At 40.3% G+C, this 21,690-nt stretch overlaps 1 protein-coding gene across 8 annotated transcripts in view; it reads left to right on the top strand.

The window, feature by feature from the left end:
* The window catches only part of LOC128108694 (guanylate-binding protein 6-like), a 73,121-nt gene that overhangs the window by 20,567 nt on the left and 30,864 nt on the right, over window positions 1–21,690 (top strand). For 4 of the 8 annotated variants that reach the window (XM_052735597.1, XM_052735601.1, XM_052735600.1 and 1 more), the window contains 2 exons: window positions 18,445–18,533; window positions 21,092–21,307. In XM_052735597.1, the coding sequence (XP_052591557.1) occupies window positions 18,445–18,533; window positions 21,092–21,307 (305 nt within the window). Of the gene's footprint in view, window positions 1–18,444; window positions 18,571–21,091; window positions 21,308–21,690 lie in introns of all 8 variants that reach the window. The other 4 variants (XM_052735604.1, XM_052735602.1, XM_052735603.1 and 1 more) reach the window with 2 other exon arrangements.

The following is a 21,690-nucleotide window of genomic DNA, read 5'->3' as shown; positions in this document are numbered from 1 at the left end:
AAAGTTTAAAGATTTAAATTAATTTTTTTCATGTATAATGGGTGTATCATAATGTGGTATTGTCTAATAAGTGTAGGTAGTAGTCAATGGTTACAAACATTGGAATAGTTGTAGAAAAATTCTGTTTTCATACATTGTTCTATTAGGAACTAGGGTTCATCTGAATAACTGGGAGAGGAGAAAGACATGTATTCTAGCTTTCCCTAATATATCCACATTGACTGATTAGAATTGATCACTCAGCATCAATCAAAAGAATATTTTATCAGTACTCTTAACACATAAAAAGTGATCTATTTATTGAGTCAACAAACAGGAAAAACATAGCTAATGGGAAATATTCCCAATTTGTGCCCTGTGATCCCAGAAAACTGTTGAGAATTCTGAATGGATGCAGTTCCAGATGAAGCAGCCCAGGGACTTCCCTCAGGGAGCCTTGGACAAGCCTGCTCATGGCTCATGTCACCCTCTTGTGGCCAGAATACAGTCTTCCTTCTTCAGACACTAATGGAGTCCAAATCAGCTTTCAATCTACCTACCTACTGAGGTCTAAACTCCAATGGCTTTGTTCTGAGATCACAGAACTTCAATGTGACTCTTTTTCTCTTTATAATGATTTTTATTGTAATAAAAAACATATGGCATGGGATTTACCATGTTAAACATTTAAAATTAATAATTCAGGGACACTTGGTCTATTCACATGTTGGTGCACTCTCAAGAATTTGTCTCTACCCAAACAGAAACTTCACACCCATTAGCCTATGATTCCTATTCCTCCTTTTTATGATTTTTGACTACTCCAGTTGTGTTATCGCATATGAGTGGAATCACTAGTGGTCTCTGACTCCTGAGTGCTGGGGTAAAAGGCATGCACCACCACTGCCTGGCTTTGCCTATCTTCTTAATCTTTAAACAATTCCTCAATAATACTATTAAAAGATATTTAAAGTATGTATTTGACAGCTCTGTTATATCTCCTTTTCTTTTGTATTAGTGTAGTTCACTTGCTTTGTATGTGCACGTGTGTATGCACATGTGTGAGTGTGTACACATTCCATGACACATGGAGATAGAAGACAATTTGCAGGGATTAGCTCCCTCCGTCCATGTGTGGGTCCTAGGGGTTGAACTCAGGTCCCCAGGCTTGGCAGCTTAGCCACTTAGCCATCTTGTTGACCCCTTATTTTCATACTTGTGTGTCTTGCCTCATCCTATTGATGTAGAAGCAACTCAAAGAATAACATTGATGTTATAAAGCATTTACTAATAGATTTGCTTAGGAGACATGAAGTCACACAAGCGGAATTCAGCTCAGGAGCACTGCCCCCAACATACCCCAAAGGTAAGAAGTGTGCTAACGAGGTCTGTTTGAGATAAGTGATGGAGGATGCTAGAATGTAATTGTTTATTCATCAGCATTGGCCAGCCATTAGCCAGCATTCCCATAACAAAGGAGACAGGATTAATTCAAGACCAGTCATTAGACCCTGATTCCCATACCTGAGACTTACCTCTAACTGGCAGTTCAAGGGGGCAGTGCAGGGTCACAAACATTATAAAGTCCTAGTCAGGCATTAAGTCCCTTGTGCTCTTTTCAGGAAAAACATAATTCTGCTGGGTGGGCAAGATGACCCTGTCTGACAGCTATTCAAAAATGAGCGAGACTGGAGTATTTAAAATAATCTGGGATATCTTTGCTGCTCACGTCTCCTGTCTGCCTGAGCGGCCAGACTTGCAGTTTCTTGTCTTGCAGCCTGATATGGGTGTTGGGAATTGAACTTGGGTCCTCTGCAAGAGCAGAATATGCTCTTAACCACTGAACCATCTCTCCAGCCCCAGAGAATCTCCACGTCTCTTAAGCCCTAGGCATGCGCTCTTTGTCCATGATCATAAATGAATCCGATATAACTAGAAGACTGTGTAACAAACTGTTAACTGCAGTTCCTTCTTGAGACATAGCACTGGAGGTGGGAAAGACAATATATTTTATACTGTTAGAATTTGAGCCTAGCCCTTGTTAAATTAAACAAAACAAAAAGATTAAGGCAGCACACACTTTTAATCCTAGCACTTGGGAGGCAGAGATAGATAGATCTCTGTGAGTTCAAGGCCATTCTGGTCTACATAGTAAGTTCCAGACCAGTCAGAGCTACATAGTGAGACCCTGTCTCAAGACCAACCCAAAAACAGAACCCCCAAAACAAAGAAACAACAACCCCCCTACACATACACACAAAACAAAACCCATACATATTTTAAAAATGTCTGGGGAAATGGCTCAGTGGGCAAATATTTGTTGTATAAGTGTGAGGACTGTTTTTGGGTCCCCAGCAGACACATAAAAAGCCAGGTGTGGGGCTGGAGAGATGGTTCAGAGGTTAAGAGCACTGGCTGCTCTTCTAGAGGTCCTGAGTTCAATTCCCCCCATCCACATGGTGGCTCACAACCATCTGTAATGAGATCTGGCGCCCTCTTCTGGCAGGCAGGCATACATGCAGGCAGAACACTGTATACATAATAAATAACTAAATCTAAAAAAAAAAAAAAAAAAAAAAACCAAGCCAGGTGTGGCAGTATGCTTCTGTAATGCCAATGAGGGGGAAGCCAAGATGAACAGATCCAGGGAGCTTTCTGGTCAGGTGATCTAGCCAACTGTGAGCTCCAGGGTCAATGGAAGAACCACTCTCAAAAGTAAGTTGGAGAGGAATGGAGGAAGACACATCTGGCTATTCTGAAGGTGCAGAAGATCTGAACTCAGTCCCTCCTGCTTGTGTGGCAAACACTTTACAGAGCGAGAGCCTCTCCAGTCTCCCCTTGAACTTCTGGAAAGGTGGAGATAAGGTCCTGTCTCTTTGTTCTTTATTGTTAATCACATTGCACAACCCATAGCAAACGCATAATATGTCCAATGATGGGATACTATCAGCAGGCTAATGTACGTGGTTTTCTTCTTAAATTTTGGAGGCCCGCCACCCACCTCCCAAATAAACACATACAGAGACTTATTCTTACTTATGAATGCCTGACCTTAGCTTGGCTTGGCTTGTTTCTATGCAACTTTTCTTAACTTAAATTATCTTGTCTACCTTTTGCCTCTGGGCTTTTACCTTTCTCTATTCTATATATCTTTCTTTCCTTACTCTGTGGCTGGCTGGGTGGCTGGCCCCTGGTGTCCGCCTCTCCTTCTCCTTCTCCTGCTCCCTCCTCTCCTTCACTAGATTTTTTCCTAATTATTCTCTCTGCCTGGCAGGCCTGCCTATCCCTCTCCTGACTAGCTATTGACTGTTCCGCTCTTTATTAGACCATCAGGTGTTTTAGACAGGCACAGTAACACAGCTTCACAGAGTTAGACAAGTGCAATGTAAAAGAATGTAACACATCTTTGCTTCATTAAACAAATGTTCCACAGCACAAACAAATGTAACACACCTTAAAACAATATTCTACAACAAGCTAATGACAGGAACAGCTTTGTCATCTGCTTTGCTGTGAGGCCCCTCAGGCCGAAAGATTGGGCCTATGAAATTCATTGAGAAAAAAAGAGTTTTAACAAGTAGTTATTATTAAGATTAAAAATCAGAGGAGAGTACAACATACACACACACACACACACACACATACACCCCACACACAAACATAAAAGCCTTAGATCAGTTTATTGGACAAAGTAGTTGTTACCAGGAATGATTCCACAGAATCACATTATAAAGGGGAGTGGACTGTGAGTTCGAGGCCAGCCTGGTCTACAGAGTGAGATCCAGGACAGGTACCAAAACTACACAGAGAAACCCTGTCTTGAAAAAAACCAAACCAACTAACCAACCAAACAAATAAATAAAAATAAAGAGGAGTGGAATTTGGAGGAGAGATCTGCCCAGGCTGAAGGACAGAGGAAAGGAGGCAGTACTTTGAAGGTGAATGGGATGGTCACATTAAAGAGAACATGGAAGAGAGTCTGCCTTTGGATATCAAGGCTCCAGAGCCTGCTAGACTAGGAGAGAACATCTCCTTTGCTTTGGCATTCCACAAACAATAAGCAGATGATCTAGGTTTGTGCGGTACTTTTTATTTCTTATAACACACACACACACACACACACACACACACACACACACACACACACGCACGCACACACACACAAATGAGCACAAAGTACCGAGCTACCCCAAATACAGTGTCCCACATAAATATAACCTCCTCACTGTGCATCCTGTCACTAGAGTGGTCACATGACTCACTTGATAAACTTCATGGACACATCATGATTACTCATGGCCCATGGTTTACATTAGGAGTCACTCTTGGTTGACATTTACACAGCAGAATCGTACAAAATGTCTTCACAGCCCTAAAAATCCCCTCAATTTCCCATCATCTGAACCATTATGTTCTTCCTGCTGCCAGAGTTTTACCATCTCCAGAATGCCACAAAGCTGGATTCACACAGTGCGTCATTTTCTCAGATCGGCTCTGTTCCCTGAGCGGTAGACAGAGCTCAGCGGACTCACACATGCTAACGCTTCTTCTGCAGCTTTGGCTTACTGTCCCTGAATCCCTTCCTTTGAACCTGTGTCTTTATGTTAGTTTATTCTCCGTGCAAGGGCTTTCACAACTTTTGCTTCTGGAAGCTTGGCACACTGATTATTGGAAATCCAATTTTGTCTCACAAAAGAGCTGAAGAATCTAAATATAATTGGCTTTATTGTTGATGTTCCAACAGGTCCTTCACAGTGTCTCTGTCTCAGTTCTGTTGAGCCTTGGAACTGTCTAAGAAAACCCTGTACCCCTCTCGTATCTCTGCTCATGAACGGGAGATGCTCATTCAAATGAAGGGATTGAACAAAACGGTAATGAATTTCACGTTAGTGAGGTTATCACTTGATTCCCACCCCTGAGCTTCTGGGAGATTGTCTCAGTCTCTTGGCAGCCAGGACACTCCTGATTGAATTAGAAGGAATGCTGGCTTTCTCCCTGAAATTTCCTGAGTTTTCTTATCTTAGTCTCCAGGTTTGAAGCAGACAGCAAGAGTGTTCTCTTCACTCTCCAGCATGAAGCTGCTCCCAGGGAGCGCTGGCTTGCGCTGTGGACAGACAGCTTGCTGTGTGTGCTCGGTGTCAAGTCGGGTCCGAGAGGCCCTCCTTTGCCATACAGATCACCTGGCAGCTGCAGCAGGCTGCTTCTGCCCTTCCACTCAAGGTCTGCATAAACTTTTTTTGTTGTTGTTAATTATAAAAAGCTTATTTACAATCCTGCAGGAGAAGCAAGTAGTGAAGGACAGTGGAAGCCATGTGAGCATCTCAGCACGCAGTCACACCATTAATGGTTCCCATGGCATCAGTCCCTCTGGGTCTGCATCCCTGGAAGGGCTTCCTATTGCAGAAGTTCCGTATCATCCTTCGCACAACAGCCCACGCCAACGCTTCCTCTGTCTGCGATGTTTAACTTGTCACCTCTCTGTACTGTGTAGCTCCTGTTAGCACTTCCGTACTCCAGGGACTCTGTCCGAGGACAGAGAGATTCAAGAGTCCTTCCCCCATGACTCCTGCTGCCATTCATGTCTCTCCTCACACCACGCCTCAATCCAAAGGACACTGCCGGTTATCATTTCTTTCATGCCTCAAGTGACTTTCTCAAATTAATCTTAATTAATTTTTTTGTTTGCTTGCTTTTCGTTCTCCTCTGAAATGATTGGGGCTTTCACTCTCTTTACCACTCTACCCTCAGAAGTTTGGAATAGAATTTGATACAGACAATTGATTATTTAGTTGTTGAGTGAATCCATTCATGGCTTGGCCCATGTACTACTTGTGTTAAAATGATTCTGTATTAGTCTCTCATTTGTGCCAAAAATATATGTCTGAGTGTTTTTCTGCATGTATGTATGTGCACCACTTGCATGTCTGGTTCCTACAGAGATCAGAAGAGGACAATGGATTCCCTGGAACTGGAGTTATGGATAACTGTGTACCACCCTGTGGGTGCTGGGTCTTAACCACTGAGCCATCTCTCTAGCCCTTTCTTCTTTTTTATAACCCATTGAGTCCATTTAGTGTCACCAAAATTAACCAATATGCACATGGGTGAAGTGTTAATCTAATTATCTTTATCAATAAAAAATCAGGAGTCAAAATATCGGGGTAAGAACCTGAAAGATCAGAAAAGCAGGGAGCAGCCACCAGTGGCCTCCTACCTCTTCCATTCCTCCATCCAAATGGGCTGAGATCCTCTCTCAGCCCCATCTTACTACATCCTGTCTCCTCTGTCTACAGTCCTCCAAACCTCTATGGTTAATTTTTGTCAGCTAGCGGCTGGCTCTGCCTTTTGACTTCAAACAAGCTTTATTTGTCAGAACACAATCAAAATATCACTCAACATTTCTCCCTTATTGTCTAAATAAAAAGGGAAGGTTTTAACTAACAGAGTAAAAACTATTTGCAATAAGTACAATAAGTACAAATATATACCGACAAGAATTACATTAACAATGTCCAGTCCATTTGCATTTGACAAATTCAAAGAAAATACTCCATTATCTATCCTATCTTGGTGAGTCCAAAGTGTTGTACCCAATTTACTTTCTAACCTAACTTGTACTACCAACCAAAAACTATCTTTTTATGTCTCTCATCCTTACACCTTTATACCTCTTTTGTGAGTTTCTTTTCTGAATTTTGTTACAAGGAAAACTATAACTATAACTATCTAGTCTTCAACTTCATCAAAGATCTGAGAAGGATATAAAATTACCTGAGTAAACAGGAACTGCAGAGCAAACAACTTCCAAAATTAAGACATAACAGAAACAGCTGCCTGCCTGGACAGTCACCCAAGGTTCTTCTGTAATGTTGGGGCATCCATCTTTGGCCTGCAGGCCTAGAATATCTGACAGACTTTTTTTGGGAAGCAGGATTTTTGAAGGACTGTTCCGCCCTGTCTTGGCAAAGTTTGCCAGTCACCTTCTTTTGTGTTCTGCTTGTCCAATTTGGACAGGACACTGTCAGTAGTTGAGGCAAGGGCACTTTCTTGCCCAGTGGCTAATTTTGCCAAAAAGAAAGTAAACTCCATATGGAGTTTCTTTGTAGATTGGTATTGCCAGGAGCAGATATGTCTCACTGTCATAAAAAGAATCTTATATTATTAAAATATCTTAAATGCCATATTCTATAGATCTCTGAAGTATTTGAAGACCACTTGTCTATCTAAAATATATGTTTGACCTTGAAAACATACCTAACATGACTACAAATTTGACTATAACAGGTGACTGTTAACCTGCATTCCTTTATTAACCTAGTTTGCAATAATAACTTTCAAGGACTAGAAATTTACTTTACATTGTTAAATGAGCTGCACAGGTACAATACCTTAAACAAGAGTAAATACATATGTACAGTAGGTTCTAGCAAAAATAACCTTAAATTTGTATCAATATACAAAAATATCTTAAACAAGAGTAGAAACATACAGTATAACAAACATAGCCTCAAATTTTATCAATATACAAAAATCCATACCAATGTAACATATCTAAGACTAGTAGTTGCTTTTTTTGGCTTAAAAGTAGATTCAATTCAATTCAACAATCTACCCTTTTATCCTATCATTTCTATATCCCCCATTTTTCTTTTCAGAACAAGATCCCTGAATCTAATCTCCTTTGTTCAGTTTTTTTCCTGACCATTACCAATAACAATTTTTAACCAACCCACCTAAATGATGACAAATATCCATAACTCACTGAATGACCAAAAACACCCATCCCACCTCTTGGGGATGTGGGCATTGTGTTCTTAAAAATACTTCCTGTTGTCTGGGGGCGATGGCATCTTTAAGGGACCATGAAAAAAATGGGTTAATTGTCGGGTCCTGGGAGAGCTAGCTGTACCATTTGTTGTCCAGTCTCTGTGTGATGGGAAAGTGCAGGGCTTATGTCAAGTCTTGGCTGGAGTACTCTGTGAGGCTGGGTCATCTGAGCCAGCCATCTTGAAATTATCCTGAGCAGTTTGTAGTCCAAAGCCAATCTTTGGATGGTGTTTGCCATCTTAGTGACATTACCACAATCCAGATGTAATTGTCATTGTGGGGCCCCATCCTCCTTTTGGAAACTTCAAAGGTCACTGTTAGGCATGGTCATGGTTCACTGCAGAAAACTTTTCATTTTATTATTTTTATTTTTTAAAAAGATTTATTTATTATGCATGCAATGTTCTGCCTGCATATATACCTGCAGGCCAGAAGAGGGCACCAGATCTCATTATAGATGGTTGTGAGCCACCATGTGGGTACTGGGAATTGAACTCACGACATCTGGAAGAGCAGCCAGTGCTCTTAACCTCTGAGCCATCTCTCCAGCCCCAACTTAAACATTTTAAATGTCATATGCAGCAGATCTTGAAGAGGTTAAAGGACCATAATTTGTTATATACATCCAGAGTATAAAAACTTAATTCCTAGTTATCTGAGAGAGACTCAAACCTGAAATCGTGTACATGGAGCTAGATGAAGCCTTTTTCTAAAATTAGTACTCTATATGACCATTAATAATATGACAAAAAGTTTAAAAAATATGTTACTTTTATAAATTTTGAGATAATATTTATACCTTAAGTTTTAAAGAGCCAAAATAAAACCAAAGAATTATGAGATTAGTGGGAATAGAATAGTCCCTTAATTTTTTTTTTCTGTTCCATATCAGGGGCCTTTTTTTGTTTTTTTCGTCGAGACAGGGTTTCTCTGTGTAGCTTTGGAGCCTTTCCTGGAACTCACTCTGTAGCCCAGGTTGGCCTCAAACTCACAGAGATCCACCTGCCTCTGCCTCCCGAGTGCTGGGATTAAAGGCATGCACCACCACTGCCTGGCCAGGTGGCTCTTTTGACATGAGACAGAGATTTTGGATTTTCCTTTAGCAAGCATGCTTGGGTTTAGAGAAGGAGAGAGCCACTTTCCAACTCCAAATCCAGCTTTAATTTTTAGTTGAACTGTGACTACAAAAATACCATTTGCATTATGTGTCTGTAGAGAACAGCAGAAACAAACATTTGGGGAGATTTATGAAATTTTATCCTGTTGGAAATGTGATATACTAATAGACCAATTTACTCTTTTTCTTGGGACATTATTTTCTGGATGATTTGTCCTTTTTCTTCACATGTCTCATTTGTTCAATGGTCTTCAGATTCCTTAGCCTTCATTCTCCTGGAAAGACAAAAACAAAACCCTGCCCCAACCCTAACTTTGTGAAGTTTCCTTTTTGACAGGTTATATCTGATCAAATGAAAAGCATTTATTAGTCTTATAAGTTAGTTTATATTGAATGGCCATGCTGGTTGATGAACTACCGCCTCTCCTAACCAAGAGGTCTCTCTTGTTTAAATCTAATCTTTGACAATTTTGATGATATTCATAGCATTTCTTCTCCTGTGGAAACAAAAGCAAAACCTCTTCCTCAACATAATACATATCCTGGTTTCCATTGTGAGGTCAACACATCTTTAAAGTATACAGGCTGATTTAATTCTGTATTTTTTTCTGTTATCCAATTTCTCTCCGCAGCTGTTGTTCCTTTCTCATTAGCATTTAGAGAATTTAAAGTTAATAAAGCATTGTGCAATCTGTCTCTGAGGGCCTTTGTTACCCCTTTCTGTTTATTTAGCATATCTTTTAGAGTTCAATTAGATCTTTCTGTAACTGCTTGCCCTGTAGGATTGTGTGGTATACCTGTAATATGCTTTATGCTGTAATATGCAAAAAAACTGCTTCATTTTACTAAGAGATATATGCTGGAGCATTGTCAGTCTTAATTTGTACAAGTATCCCCATAGTAACTATAACTTCTAATAGATATGTAATTACAGAATCAGCCTTTTCAGAACTCAAAGCAGTTGCCTATTGAAATCCTGAATATGTATCTATGGTATGGTGTATAATTTTCCAAGCTCTGCAAAATGAAACACATCCATTTGCCAAATTTCATTTCTTTGAGTACCCTTTTGGTTACTTCCTGTAGGTAGTGGAGTTTGGTTATACAAAGAACAAGTAGAATATTTAATTATAATTTCCTTGGCTTGTTTCCAAGTGATGAAAAACTCTTTTTTTCAGACCCTTGCTATTAACATGGTGTTTCTTATGAAATTCTGAGGTTTCTAGCACATTCTCTACCAATAGTTTATCAATTTCATCATTACCTGTGCTAGAGGACCTGATAGACCTGTATGGGATCTGATATGTGTTATATATAAGGAATGACATCTATTTCTGATCATTTCTTGTAACTGAATAAATAACAAAGTCAATTCTGAATCATCTCGAATAAATTCAGCAGTTTCAATGTGTAAAACAACTCTTTCTGCATATTTAGAGTCAGTAACTATATTAAGAGATTCTGGCAAATCTAATAATACCGTGAGAATAGCATATAATTCTGACTTTTGAGAAGAACCATAAGGGCTTTGAGCCACTTTACTTAAATTTCCTGACTTAGAACCTGCCTATATAATTTGTTTGCATCAGTATATAATGTAGAGCCTCCAGAAACTGGTGTTCCCCACACAATATGAGGAAGGATCCAGTTAGTTCTCTTTATAAAATGAATTCTCTTGCTTTTGGGATATTTGTTGCTAATCTCTCCCAAGAATTACTGCAAGCTCTTTGCCAATATTCATTTTATGTCCATAAGGAGGAAATTTCAGCATTAGTAAAAGGTACCTCAATTTCTGCTGGGTCTACTCCTGCTAACTGATGAAGTCTTAATTTTCTTTTCAGAATCAATTCAGAAACCTTTTCTACATAGGCCTTTAATTTTTTACTCTTTTTGTGTGGTAAAAATATCCATTCTAAGATATTATCTTCTCTCTACATTAGAATTCCTGTAGGGGAATATGTAGAAGGTAAAATAACCAGAATACAATCAAGTTCTTGATCCAAATTATACACATGTGCATCCTGTAATTTCTTATCTACCAAAGCCAATTTTCTCTCAGCCTCAGCTAATAATTTTCTTGGACTATTTAAGTCCTTGTCAACTTGTAAGGTTTGAAATAAATTACTTAATTCTTGACATGTTAATCCAATTGTGGCCCATAGCCAGTTAATGTCTCCCAGCAATTTTTGAAAGTCATTAAGAGTTCACAATCAATTGCTCCTGATTTGTACCTTTTGGGGTAAAATTTTTTGTAAACCTATTTTATATCCTAGGTAATTAATAGAATCTCCTCTTTGTATTTTTTCAGGAGCAATTTGCAATCCCCAACAAGGCAAAATTTTCTTTACTTCTTCAAACATTTTCTCTTAAGGTATCTACATTTGAATCAGCTAGTAAGATATCATCCATATAATGGTAAATTATAGATTGAGGAAATTTATGAATTATTTCCAACAATAGTTGTATAAAATATTGGCATATTGTGGAACTGTTTAAGATTCCTTGTGGGAGAACTTCCTACTGATATCTTTTAACGGGCTGAGAATTATTATAAGTAGGCACCATGAAGGCAATTTTTTCTCTATCCTGTTCTTGTAAAGGTATAGTGAAGAAACAGTCTTTTAAATAAATCACTGTAATAGATCATTCTTTAGGTCATATAAAAGGCAGGAGAATTCCAGGCTGTAGAGAGCCCATCAACTGAATCACTTTATTTATGGCTCTCAAATCTGTTAACACTCTCCATTTTCCAGATTTCTTTTTAATGACAAATATAGGAGAATTCCAAGGACTAGTCAATTCTTCAAAGTGTTCAACATTTAGCTACTCCTGTACCTGCTGTTCTAAGTCCTGTAATTCCTCAGATGTCAAAGGCCATTGTTCCATCCAGACAGGTTTAACATTTAATCATTTTAAAGGTAGGGCTGTTGCTACCTTTGAAAGATTAGCAGCTGCTGTGCCCTGTTTATATGCAACCTGAATGGTCAGTGACTGTTCTTTATAATACCTTTTAATATTTTTCCCAGAAACATATGTTAGCTTACGGTTTGTTTCTGAGATTGGAGGAATGTTAATCTAGGTATTCCATTGTGGTAACAAAATCACATCCCCATAAATTCATTGCTATATTAGCCACATATGGCTTTAATTTTCCTCTCTGTCCTTCTGGCCTTATAAAGTTCCAATCCCTAAAAGTTGAACATTTACCTCCTGAAGGGGCCAATTTGAATGCCAATATTCTAGTGCAATTATTGTTACATCTGCCCCTATGCCTGCTAGACCCTCAATTACAATGTCATTCATTTGTATTTTTAACTTTGGTCTTTGATCATTTGAAGAACTTTGCCAAAATATTTGCTTTACAATTTCTCTTGAAATTTTGTCCACAGTTCATGAGTTTCCACTAGTTTGGCTGGCCATCTCTATATATTTCCCCATCATGATCTCGATGTCCCTTGCTCATGGAATCCCTCCTCTCTCTCATTGATTGGACTGCTGGAGCTCAGCCTGGTGCCAGGCTGTGGATCTCTGCATCTGCTTCCATCAGTTAGAGGATGAAGGCTCTATGATAACAGTTAGGGTATTCATTAATCTGATTACTGGAATAGGTCAGTTCAGGCACCCTCTTGACTATTGCTGGTAGTCTGAGGTGGGACTATCCTGTGGATTCCTAGGAACTTCCCTAGTACCTTGTTTCTTCCTATTCCCATGATATCTTCATTTATCATGGTATCTCTTTCCTTGCTCTCCCACTCTGTCCCTGTTCCAGCTTGAACCTCCCATTCCCTTATGTTCTCATCCCCTATCCCTTGCCCTTCATTACCCTCCCCCCATCCCCAGTTTGCTCATGTATCTATTTCTCCTTCACTGGGTGATCCATGTCTCCCTCCTAGGATCCTCCTTGTTAGCTAGCTTCTCTGGAGCTGTGGGTTATAGTCTGGTTATCCTTTGCTTTTCATCTAGTATCCATTTATAAGTGAGTACATACCATGTTTGTCCTTCTGAATCTGGGTTACCTCACTCAGAATGATATTTTCTAGTTCCATCCATTTGCCTGCAAATTTCATGATATCATTTTTTTTATTGCTGAGTAGTACTTTATTGTGTATATGTGGCACATTTTCTTTATGCTTTCTTCAGTTGAGGGGCATCTAGGTTGTTTCCAGGTACTAGCTATTACGAATAATGCTGCTATGAACATAGTTGAGCATGTGTTCTTGTGGTATGATTGATTATTGCTTGGGAGAGTGGTAGAGCTGGGTCTTAAGTTAGATTGATTGCCAATTTTCTGAGAAACTGCCATACTAATTTCCAAAGTGGCTGTACAAGTTTGCACTCTCATCAACAGTGGAGGAGCGTTCCCTTTGCTCCACATCCTCTCCAATATAAGCTGTTGTCAGTGTTTTTGATCATAACCATTCTGACAGGTATAAGATGGTATCTCAGAGTTGTTTTGATTTGCATTTCCCTGATGACTAACGGTGTTGAGCAATTCCTTAAATGTCTTTCAGCCATTTGAGATTCTTCTTTTGAGAATTCTCCGTTTAGCTCTATAGCCCATTTTTTAAATTGGATTGTTTGGTATTTTGATGTCTAGTTTCTTGAATTCTTTATATATTTTGGAGATCAGCCCTCTGTCAGATGTGGGGTTGGTGAAGATCTTTTCCCATTCTGTAGGTTGTCATTTTGTCTTATTTACCATGTCCTTTGCCTTATAGAAGCTTCTCAGTTTCAGGAGGTCCCATTTATTAATTGTTGCTCTCAGTGTCTGTGCTACTGGTGTTATATTTAGGAAGTAGTCTCCTGTGCCAATATGTTCAAGACTACTTCATACTTTCTCTTCTTTCAAGTTCAGTATAACTGGATTTATGTTGAGATCTTTGATCCACTTGGACTTGAGTTTTGTGCATGGCAACAGATATGGATCTATTTGTAATCTTCTACATGTTGACATCCAGTTATGCCAGCACATATGTTTAAGATGCTTTCTTTTCTTATGAGATTCAATATTGTCTATATGTCAGATTCATTCCTCTATGGGTGCTGATCTTGCCTTTAAAGGTATAATTATCCTTTTGCATTGTAAATTAGCATTTCAAAAGTTAAAGATTCAGTTAGTATTTGTCTAGCTTCTGGGTTTGATATCATTCTGTTTATAGCTGAAGTCAATCTTTGTAAAAAATCAGTGAAGGTTTCTTTTGGGTCCTGTATAACTTTAGTAAATGACCCAGTTTTCTTTCCAACTTCTTTAATTCTGTCCCAAGCATTCAAGGCTGCTGCACAGCATAGAGCCAGAGTGTGGTCATCATATATAGACAGTCTTTGTACATCCAAATAATTGCCCTCTCCAAGAAGTTGGTCTTGGGAAATTTCAATACCTCTAGTCCTACTTCATGGTCCTAGCCTCATCTTTCCACTAGGTCCTCCACTGTAATTGAGGACCAGGTTGCAATACTGCTGTAACCAAGTCTTCCAAGTCTTGTGGGATAATTCTGTTACTAGTTGACTAAGAATTTAACGTCTGCCTCACAAAAGGTGAATGCATACCATATCAAACTATTGCTTCCTTAAGTCTTCTCAAATCTAACATTTTCACTGAATTCCAGTTAGCACTTCCATTGCCTTGGGGATACCTGCCACTTGGCAATTGTTCTTGTATGGTGACTGGATAAATTAAGGTTGGTTTCTTTTTTTTGATAACCTTGGGCTGTTCCTCTCTAATTTTATAATGTAATGGTGAGGTTAGTTCTCCTTACATTCCTTTGTCTTTGTCTGAATATCTCTATAATCTGTTTTAATGAGTTTTTTCCAAGGCTTGCAGTTTATCAGTCAATATTGCATTATTTTCTTTAGTAACTTTTTCTAAGGCCTGTATCTTGGCACTGATATCAACCAACTTTTTAGGGATAAAATAAGAATTACCAACCTGACAATAATTGTGATTGACATTACAAAAATCCCAGCTAAGTTAATTATCCCCTTATTAATTATGCTTCCTTCAAACCATCCTCCACTATAATAGAAATTAGCAAGGCAATTACACATAGTTTATATGGTAATTAAAAGAGGTTTATTTCCAGTGTAGCTTATAGCCACTAAGGGGTCAGCTACGGGGTCTGGGAGAGATGAGGTGCAGTCCAGCGTAGTTCTCTGGAGAACTCTGACTTGGTCTGCAATCCAGCCTACAGGTCAATGAAAAGCCAAGAGAGGAAGCACGTATGCATCTTGGGTCTTAAGGGGTCTTGTCTTGGTCACGTCCCAGGGGCAGGTCATAGGCAGGTGTGGCAGTTACTTGCTGCCACACCAGGGGCAGTGTATCAAGGCCAAAGCTGGAACAGCTACCCACTACACTCCACTGTAATTGAGGACCAGGTTCCAATACTGCTGTAACTTAGAATCATGCAGAGACCTAACTCCCTCCATTGTAATTTTGTTTCCCATATTAATTGTGGGGGAAAACCCTCTTTTCTCTAACTAATTCCCCCCTTTAAGAATTTCTAGTTGTCTTATCAAATCTGCTGACAATGACAGTGAAGTGTGAGACTGGCCGCAGGCAGAGAACACAGATGATGCACAGCCTGGCTGAGGGCAGCTTCAGCTGCTCATGTGTAGCTGTGAGCTGAGAGTGTATGGTGACTGCAATAATAGTAGAAGTCCAAGTGGGTGTCAAGGCAGCTACCTAGTGTGGCAGCAGCCTGAAGAGGGAGTCCAGAGGAAGCCTATAACCTACAGGGGCAAGGAAGCCAGTTGTCTGAAAAACAGGCACAGGGGATCCTGTGGAAGAAGCACATGTAGTGGGAGCTGCATGAAGGCAGAGCCAGTTGGTTGGTTGTGGGCAGGTAAGTCTGGCAGCATTTGGAGCCCAGGCACATGTGGAGTTTGGGTGGAAGCTGGAGACTGTTGTAGAGAGGTTACAAAAGGAAAATACCAGACTCACTCAGAGGGCTTGGAGAAGGAATGGAAAAGCCAACTGGTGGTACAATTACTCCTGCATGCAGCTCCTGCGTGCAGCTCCAGTGGGTGCCCTTGGCTGCAAAGCCATGGGCAAATGTCTATATCATGAATTCATGCCCCAAAAGTTGGATGCCAGATGAATAATTTTTTTAAAAGATTTATTTATTTATTATATATACAGTGTTCTGCCAGAAGAGGGCACCAGACCTCATTAAGGATGGCTGTGAGCTACCATGTGGTTGCTGAGAATTGAACTCAGGACCTCAGGAAGAGCAGCCAGTGCTTTTAACCACTAAGCCATCTCTCTAGCCCAGCCAGATGAATAATTAATCTAATTAATCTTTATCAATAAAAAATTGGGAGTCAAATAACAGGATAAGAACCTAAAAGACCCGAGAAGCAGGGAGCAGCCACCAGTCACCTCCTACCTCTTCTGTTCCCATGTCCAAAAGGGCCAACATCCTCTCCCTACCCTGCCTTACTCCTTCCTGTCTCCTCTCTGCCTACAGTCCTCCAAACCTCTATGGTTAATTTTGGTCAACTAGTGGCTGACTCCGCCTTCTGACTCCAAGCAAGCTTTATTTATCAGAACACAATCAAAATATCACACAACGCATGGGTGTAGGCAGCCATCCAACTACCATGAAACCACTGAAGAAAACTGACTCTCCCTGCACCAGCAGCCAATACCATTTCCCTTTTTTCTTTTCCTTTCTTTATTCTTTCTTTCTTTCTTTTTTTAGACAGAGTTTCACCATATAACTGTGTCTGGTCTGGATCTCACATGTAGACCAGGCTGACCTTGAACTCACAAAATCAGCCTGCATCTGCATCCCAAATATTTTAAGGCATTAAAGGCAATGAGTGGGATTAAAGAAAAGTACCACCAGACCTAACCATTTTCTGAATTTTAGGAAATTCCTAAATTTAGGAAATTTCTATTTTTATTATTATATGAAAGGTCTTTGTGCACTTGAGGAGTTCTGATACTGCTCTCAACATCTTAAATATAAGCTCTTGCAAATAAAAAAATCACTCATTTGCCTTTAATACATATGTATATATTTATACACATTATATATATATATATATATATATATGTATGTATGTATGTATGTATGTGTGTGTGTTGAATGCTTACTTCCTGTGTAAAGTGAGGACATGACTGCTCCAAGGTATGGTTGAGGGAAAGGTTTTTTATTATAGATAGGAGGTAGAGTACAGCCAGTGACAACTGGAAGCGTGGAGCAAGGAAAGAAGTAGCATATTGAACATGGCCAGCCGAGTGAAACAGGCCATGAGAGGAGAGAGGAAGACAAAGTGGGGAGGTTGCCAAAATGGTAGGTAGGAATGAGAAGCTGGGGGAAGGGAAGCCCATGAGCTGGAGAAGTTTAGGTAGGGGCAGGGTGAGAAGAGCTGAGAAGATCCACAGATCCTAAGTGAGCCTGGAGGCCAGCAGACACGTTGGTATGCTAGCAGACACCATAGCCATTTGTATCTTTCGGACCTGACACTTTCTGTATTCTTTCTTTGATGAACTGTTTAAAAAGAAATTTAAGATGTCATGATGCCTCACTCTTAAACACTTCAACCCATATCACCTCAGAATAAATGTGTCCTCCTAAACAGGCACAGGCTCTTTGCATACTGGGGAAGTTATGGTGAGTAATAAATTTTGTAGGAAGTAGGACTCACTCCCAGTGTGGCTTTGGGGCATACCGGTCACCTAGAGTCCTACACTCAGAATGACTGAGCATCCGTCCTTATCAGGAGATATCCAGATCCGTTTCCCAGGCCCCCGCTATTGCTCATACCACATCACTCACCCCCGCTTCTTGCCCCTGTCCTCCATGTGTTGTGTAGAAACAGTCAGAGTTGATGGTGGCTTCCAGGACTTGCCACGCCTGCCCAGTATCTCTCCTCTTCTTGATCAGGCTTCTCTCCAAGCTGTGCAGCATGACCATCTTCACTAGTGCAGCCAGTAAGCAAGAGACATTAAAGACTACAGAGGCAGTTCTCAGCCCAGAGGACTGTAGGGTTCTGGAGAAACACTCTCGTTTGTTTATTTATCGAGACAGGGGTTATTCTGTAGCTCTGGCTGTCTTCTTGCCTCTGTCTCCAGAGTGTTGGGATTAGTGGTGTGTGCCGACACTCCCAGCTCTAATTATTTGATTTAAAAATGGTTTCTTGATAAACTCCCTCTGTATTAGAAAATACGTATTCAAAATACTCAAAGCTCTTCATAAATAAGACATTCAGGCATTTCCACTAAGGAAAAGAAGTCTCATTACAGTGTTGAGCCACATAATTCTGCTTGTGTTTGTGCATGGATTTCTGTTGTCTTGTGTGTCTAGGAAACTCTAGCCAGATTGGGGGATGTATGTGGAAGAGTCCTCAGAACTCTTGCATGATGGGAAAAAAAGGTGTTGGTGGGACCGCGTTTCTGGAGTTGAGACCTAGAGTCATTGTTGTTCATGCCTTCCTTGTTTCATCCCTGTCCTGAAGGGTGTAGAATCGCCACTGCTCATCGTTCGCAATCTCTTGGGTAACTTTACTTTCAATTTCAGTCCTGCTGCAGTCTGTGATCTTGTGATCTTATATAAAGGAGGAATGAAAAGCAGAAGAAAGAGAAGAACAAGGGGCGAGCTCCAGGCAGGTGAGAACTGTGCTGGGACTTTCAGGGAAAAGATCCGGTGAGTTTACTTTACAAGCAACTGAGTGTTGACCTTGACTTAATCTCACTCACAGTGGCAACAGAGGCAGCAAGGGCACGTTGCCTGTGGTCTGGTCTTCAGGAATCTGTAGCTGGCTTTAATTCTGGGGTAGTTCAGTTTGTCCCCTTTGGCCAGTGACAGATGCAAAGTGGCAGCCAGACACTCTGAGGTCCTGGCATCCTCAACTCAGCGCAGCAGCAAGTGCAGTGGGGAGAGCCCTGGGTGGGAGACTGCCCACTTTGCCAGGCCCTGCTTTAGCTCTGGCCTACAGAAAAACACCATCCTTGCCAAGGAGCTAACAGGCAATTGTAATCTAAAGAGAACAGTTTTGTCTGTCTCTAAATTATACCCTACTCAGAGTAGGGTTGTAAAAATAATCTATTTAGAAATAAATTTAGTTCATATACCACTGAGTTTCACTAAGCAAAGTACATAGTCAAAATTGTCTTTGATGATGTATAGAATGTGATTACACACATACACTCACGCATACAATGGTGTATGCATTTTTCAATCTCTTTATCTTATTCTCATATATGGGAGTAAGCTGCAGAGAAGCTGATCATTCTTCTCAAGCAACTTTGCCTGTATTTGAATTCTCAGGATTCTGCACATTCTCCTGCCTTGGCATAATGTCCTCATAAAGGTCATCCACGTTGTAGCATGGAGTAGAATTTCATTCCCTTCTCTGACTGGATTATGTTCAATTGTGTGGGCTATCACATAATGATAAGTCATCTATCTATTGGTGGGAGATTGAGTTGTCTCCACATTTTGGGTATTGTGAATATAGCTGCCATGATCATTGGTGTTTAATGTCTGTCCAAGTCCTTGTTTGCAATTTTTCCTGTACTGTGTATAAACAAAAGTGGAATTGGATCCCATGTTATTATGGCTAATGTTATAAAGATAATGATACTGTTTTCCACAGTGATATTATCACTTCATGTTCCTATTAATAACACTGCAAAAGTCTACCTTTTCACATCCTGGTTCACATTCATTTATTCTTGGTTTTGTCCTATGTGGTAGCCATCCTAGTGGGTACAAAACGATGCCTGTGGTTTCCAGTGGCACTTCCTGAAAGCTGGGCTTGACAGACTATTGAGCAACAAAACGAACTGAGCCTTGAAATAACCCTTTTTCCCTTAAAATACAAACAAGCAAGACTAAATTTGATTTCAAGCAAATGCTTAGATTTGAAACAAGACTTAAGTCCAGTTAACCCTGAGTAGTCAATGCATATGAGACTCTGTGAGGACAGACTCTGAAACAAGCTCCCCTGCCTCCCCAAAAGAGGAATTTTATACCTGAATGGCTTCTTCATTTGGAATCCTCATTTTCCCAATGTCTTTGACATTTTCTTAATGGAAAACAAACATTTTATCTTTTGATCTAGTGTTCTCCAATTCACAAATTGAAATCATTTAAAAATAAAATTTTAAAAATTGTAATGTGCCTCAGACTTTCCATGGTGATTAGTGGCAAACAATGAACATTATATCTTGTGTTTATTGCCATTTGCAAACCTCCCTTGGAGAAATGTCTAGTGCCATGCTTTGCCCATTCTTCAGTTGAGTAGTTTATGATAGATTTAAGGAGCTCTTTGTTGAGATATTAATCCATTAAAATATAGGTCATATTTAATATTCCTCACCCATTCTTGGGTTGCCTTTTCACTCTGGATAGAGTCTTTCAATGCACAAACATTTTTAATTTTACAAAGAAGATTTTATCTGTTTATTCATTTGTATCTTGAGCTGTCAGTATCACATTCAAGAATGTGATCTCCTGAGTCCAAGTGAGGCAAAGCAGAGCAGAAACGTTAGCCCTGGGTTAGCCTATTATATGCATGCAGTTAAAGTCGTCTGTGCTCCCCGCAGACCAAGCATGTGCCGGGTTGGAGAGAGGCAGGGAAGGGAAGCAAAGATAGCCTGCAATTTCCTGCTGTTATGGTTGTGCCATCGTTTCAGTTGGCTATCTACACAGCTGCTACGGTATGCCAGTTGGTTTTCGAAGTTCCCTTAGTATCATTTCCTCATTTTAAAAGTCTGTTCATGGAGAGACCAGGGCTTAGAACCAAGGAGGCTGTCATTTTGCTTGTTTGTCAGGATTTTAGCACTCTCTATGAGTTGCTTACTTGGGATTTTAAAAACTCAGCAGTCTCATGTGCACTGTAGGTCTAAGAATATACCTTGCAGATACTTTTCCACTTCAGTGGAGTCACACACTTAAGGTATCCTTTGTATGGCTCAGCCTCTCGTAGGGCTCCAGGGCAGTTAACAGTCATTTTGGCTTTATTCTTACATTGTTACTCTGCAGACTACAGCAGTGAGTGTTTCAGCAAAGTGTCCTCAGAAAATTTGAAGAATGATGGGGAGTCCCCTGTAGCCCGCAGATGTAAGGTTACATGCAGACAGTGTAGAAGTCTCCCCAGTCTTAAGTTGTTGGGTGCTTGGGTAAGCTGAGACAGAGGAGCTGTAATTTTATTTGTGTCCAGAGATTCTCCTAGGTGGGCAAGTTGCTATGGCCAGTGGACCGAACATGATGGCCCCCATTTGTCTGGTGGAAAACCACAATGAGCAGCTGTCGGTGAACCAGGAAGCAGTAGAGATCCTAGACACAATTTCTCAGCCAGCAGTAGTCGTGGCCATTGTTGGATCGTACCGTACAGGGAAGTCCTACTTGATGAATCGCCTGGCTGGCCGGAATCACGGTGAGTGCTGCTAACGCTCGACTCCACCTCTGTCTGGTCTGCATCTCGTTCCCAGGCCTAACAGAGGAAGCTCAGCTCCTTTCAGCACAGCCAGCCTTTCATGCTGGCTTCATCACGAAATTACCACCCCACACTATCTATCCCTAATCCTTTCCTCACATTAAGAAAACATTCTCTTGAAAGTGTTCAAGAGGGTGTCTTCTCTAATGCTCCGAGCTCCAGGATCCTTTGTGTCAGCCCCCTGCCTCATACAACAGGTTTTCCTTGATCATTTCCTTAAGAATATAAGAATATTTGGCAAGATATGGTCTTAAAATATTTATTGGACTTCACAAACTTTTATTTATTTATTAATCACATTGGGTTGTTTTAGTTTTAGTCAT

This window comes from Peromyscus californicus, unplaced genomic scaffold (assembly GCF_007827085.1).
Source record: "Peromyscus californicus insignis strain IS unplaced genomic scaffold, ASM782708v3 Scaffold_13__1_contigs__length_99412109, whole genome shotgun sequence".
In the NCBI taxonomy this organism is placed as follows: Eukaryota; Metazoa; Chordata; class Mammalia; order Rodentia; family Cricetidae; genus Peromyscus; species Peromyscus californicus.
Note: the sequence above shows the minus strand (reverse complement) of the source record. Positions and strands in the feature narration are given on the sequence as shown.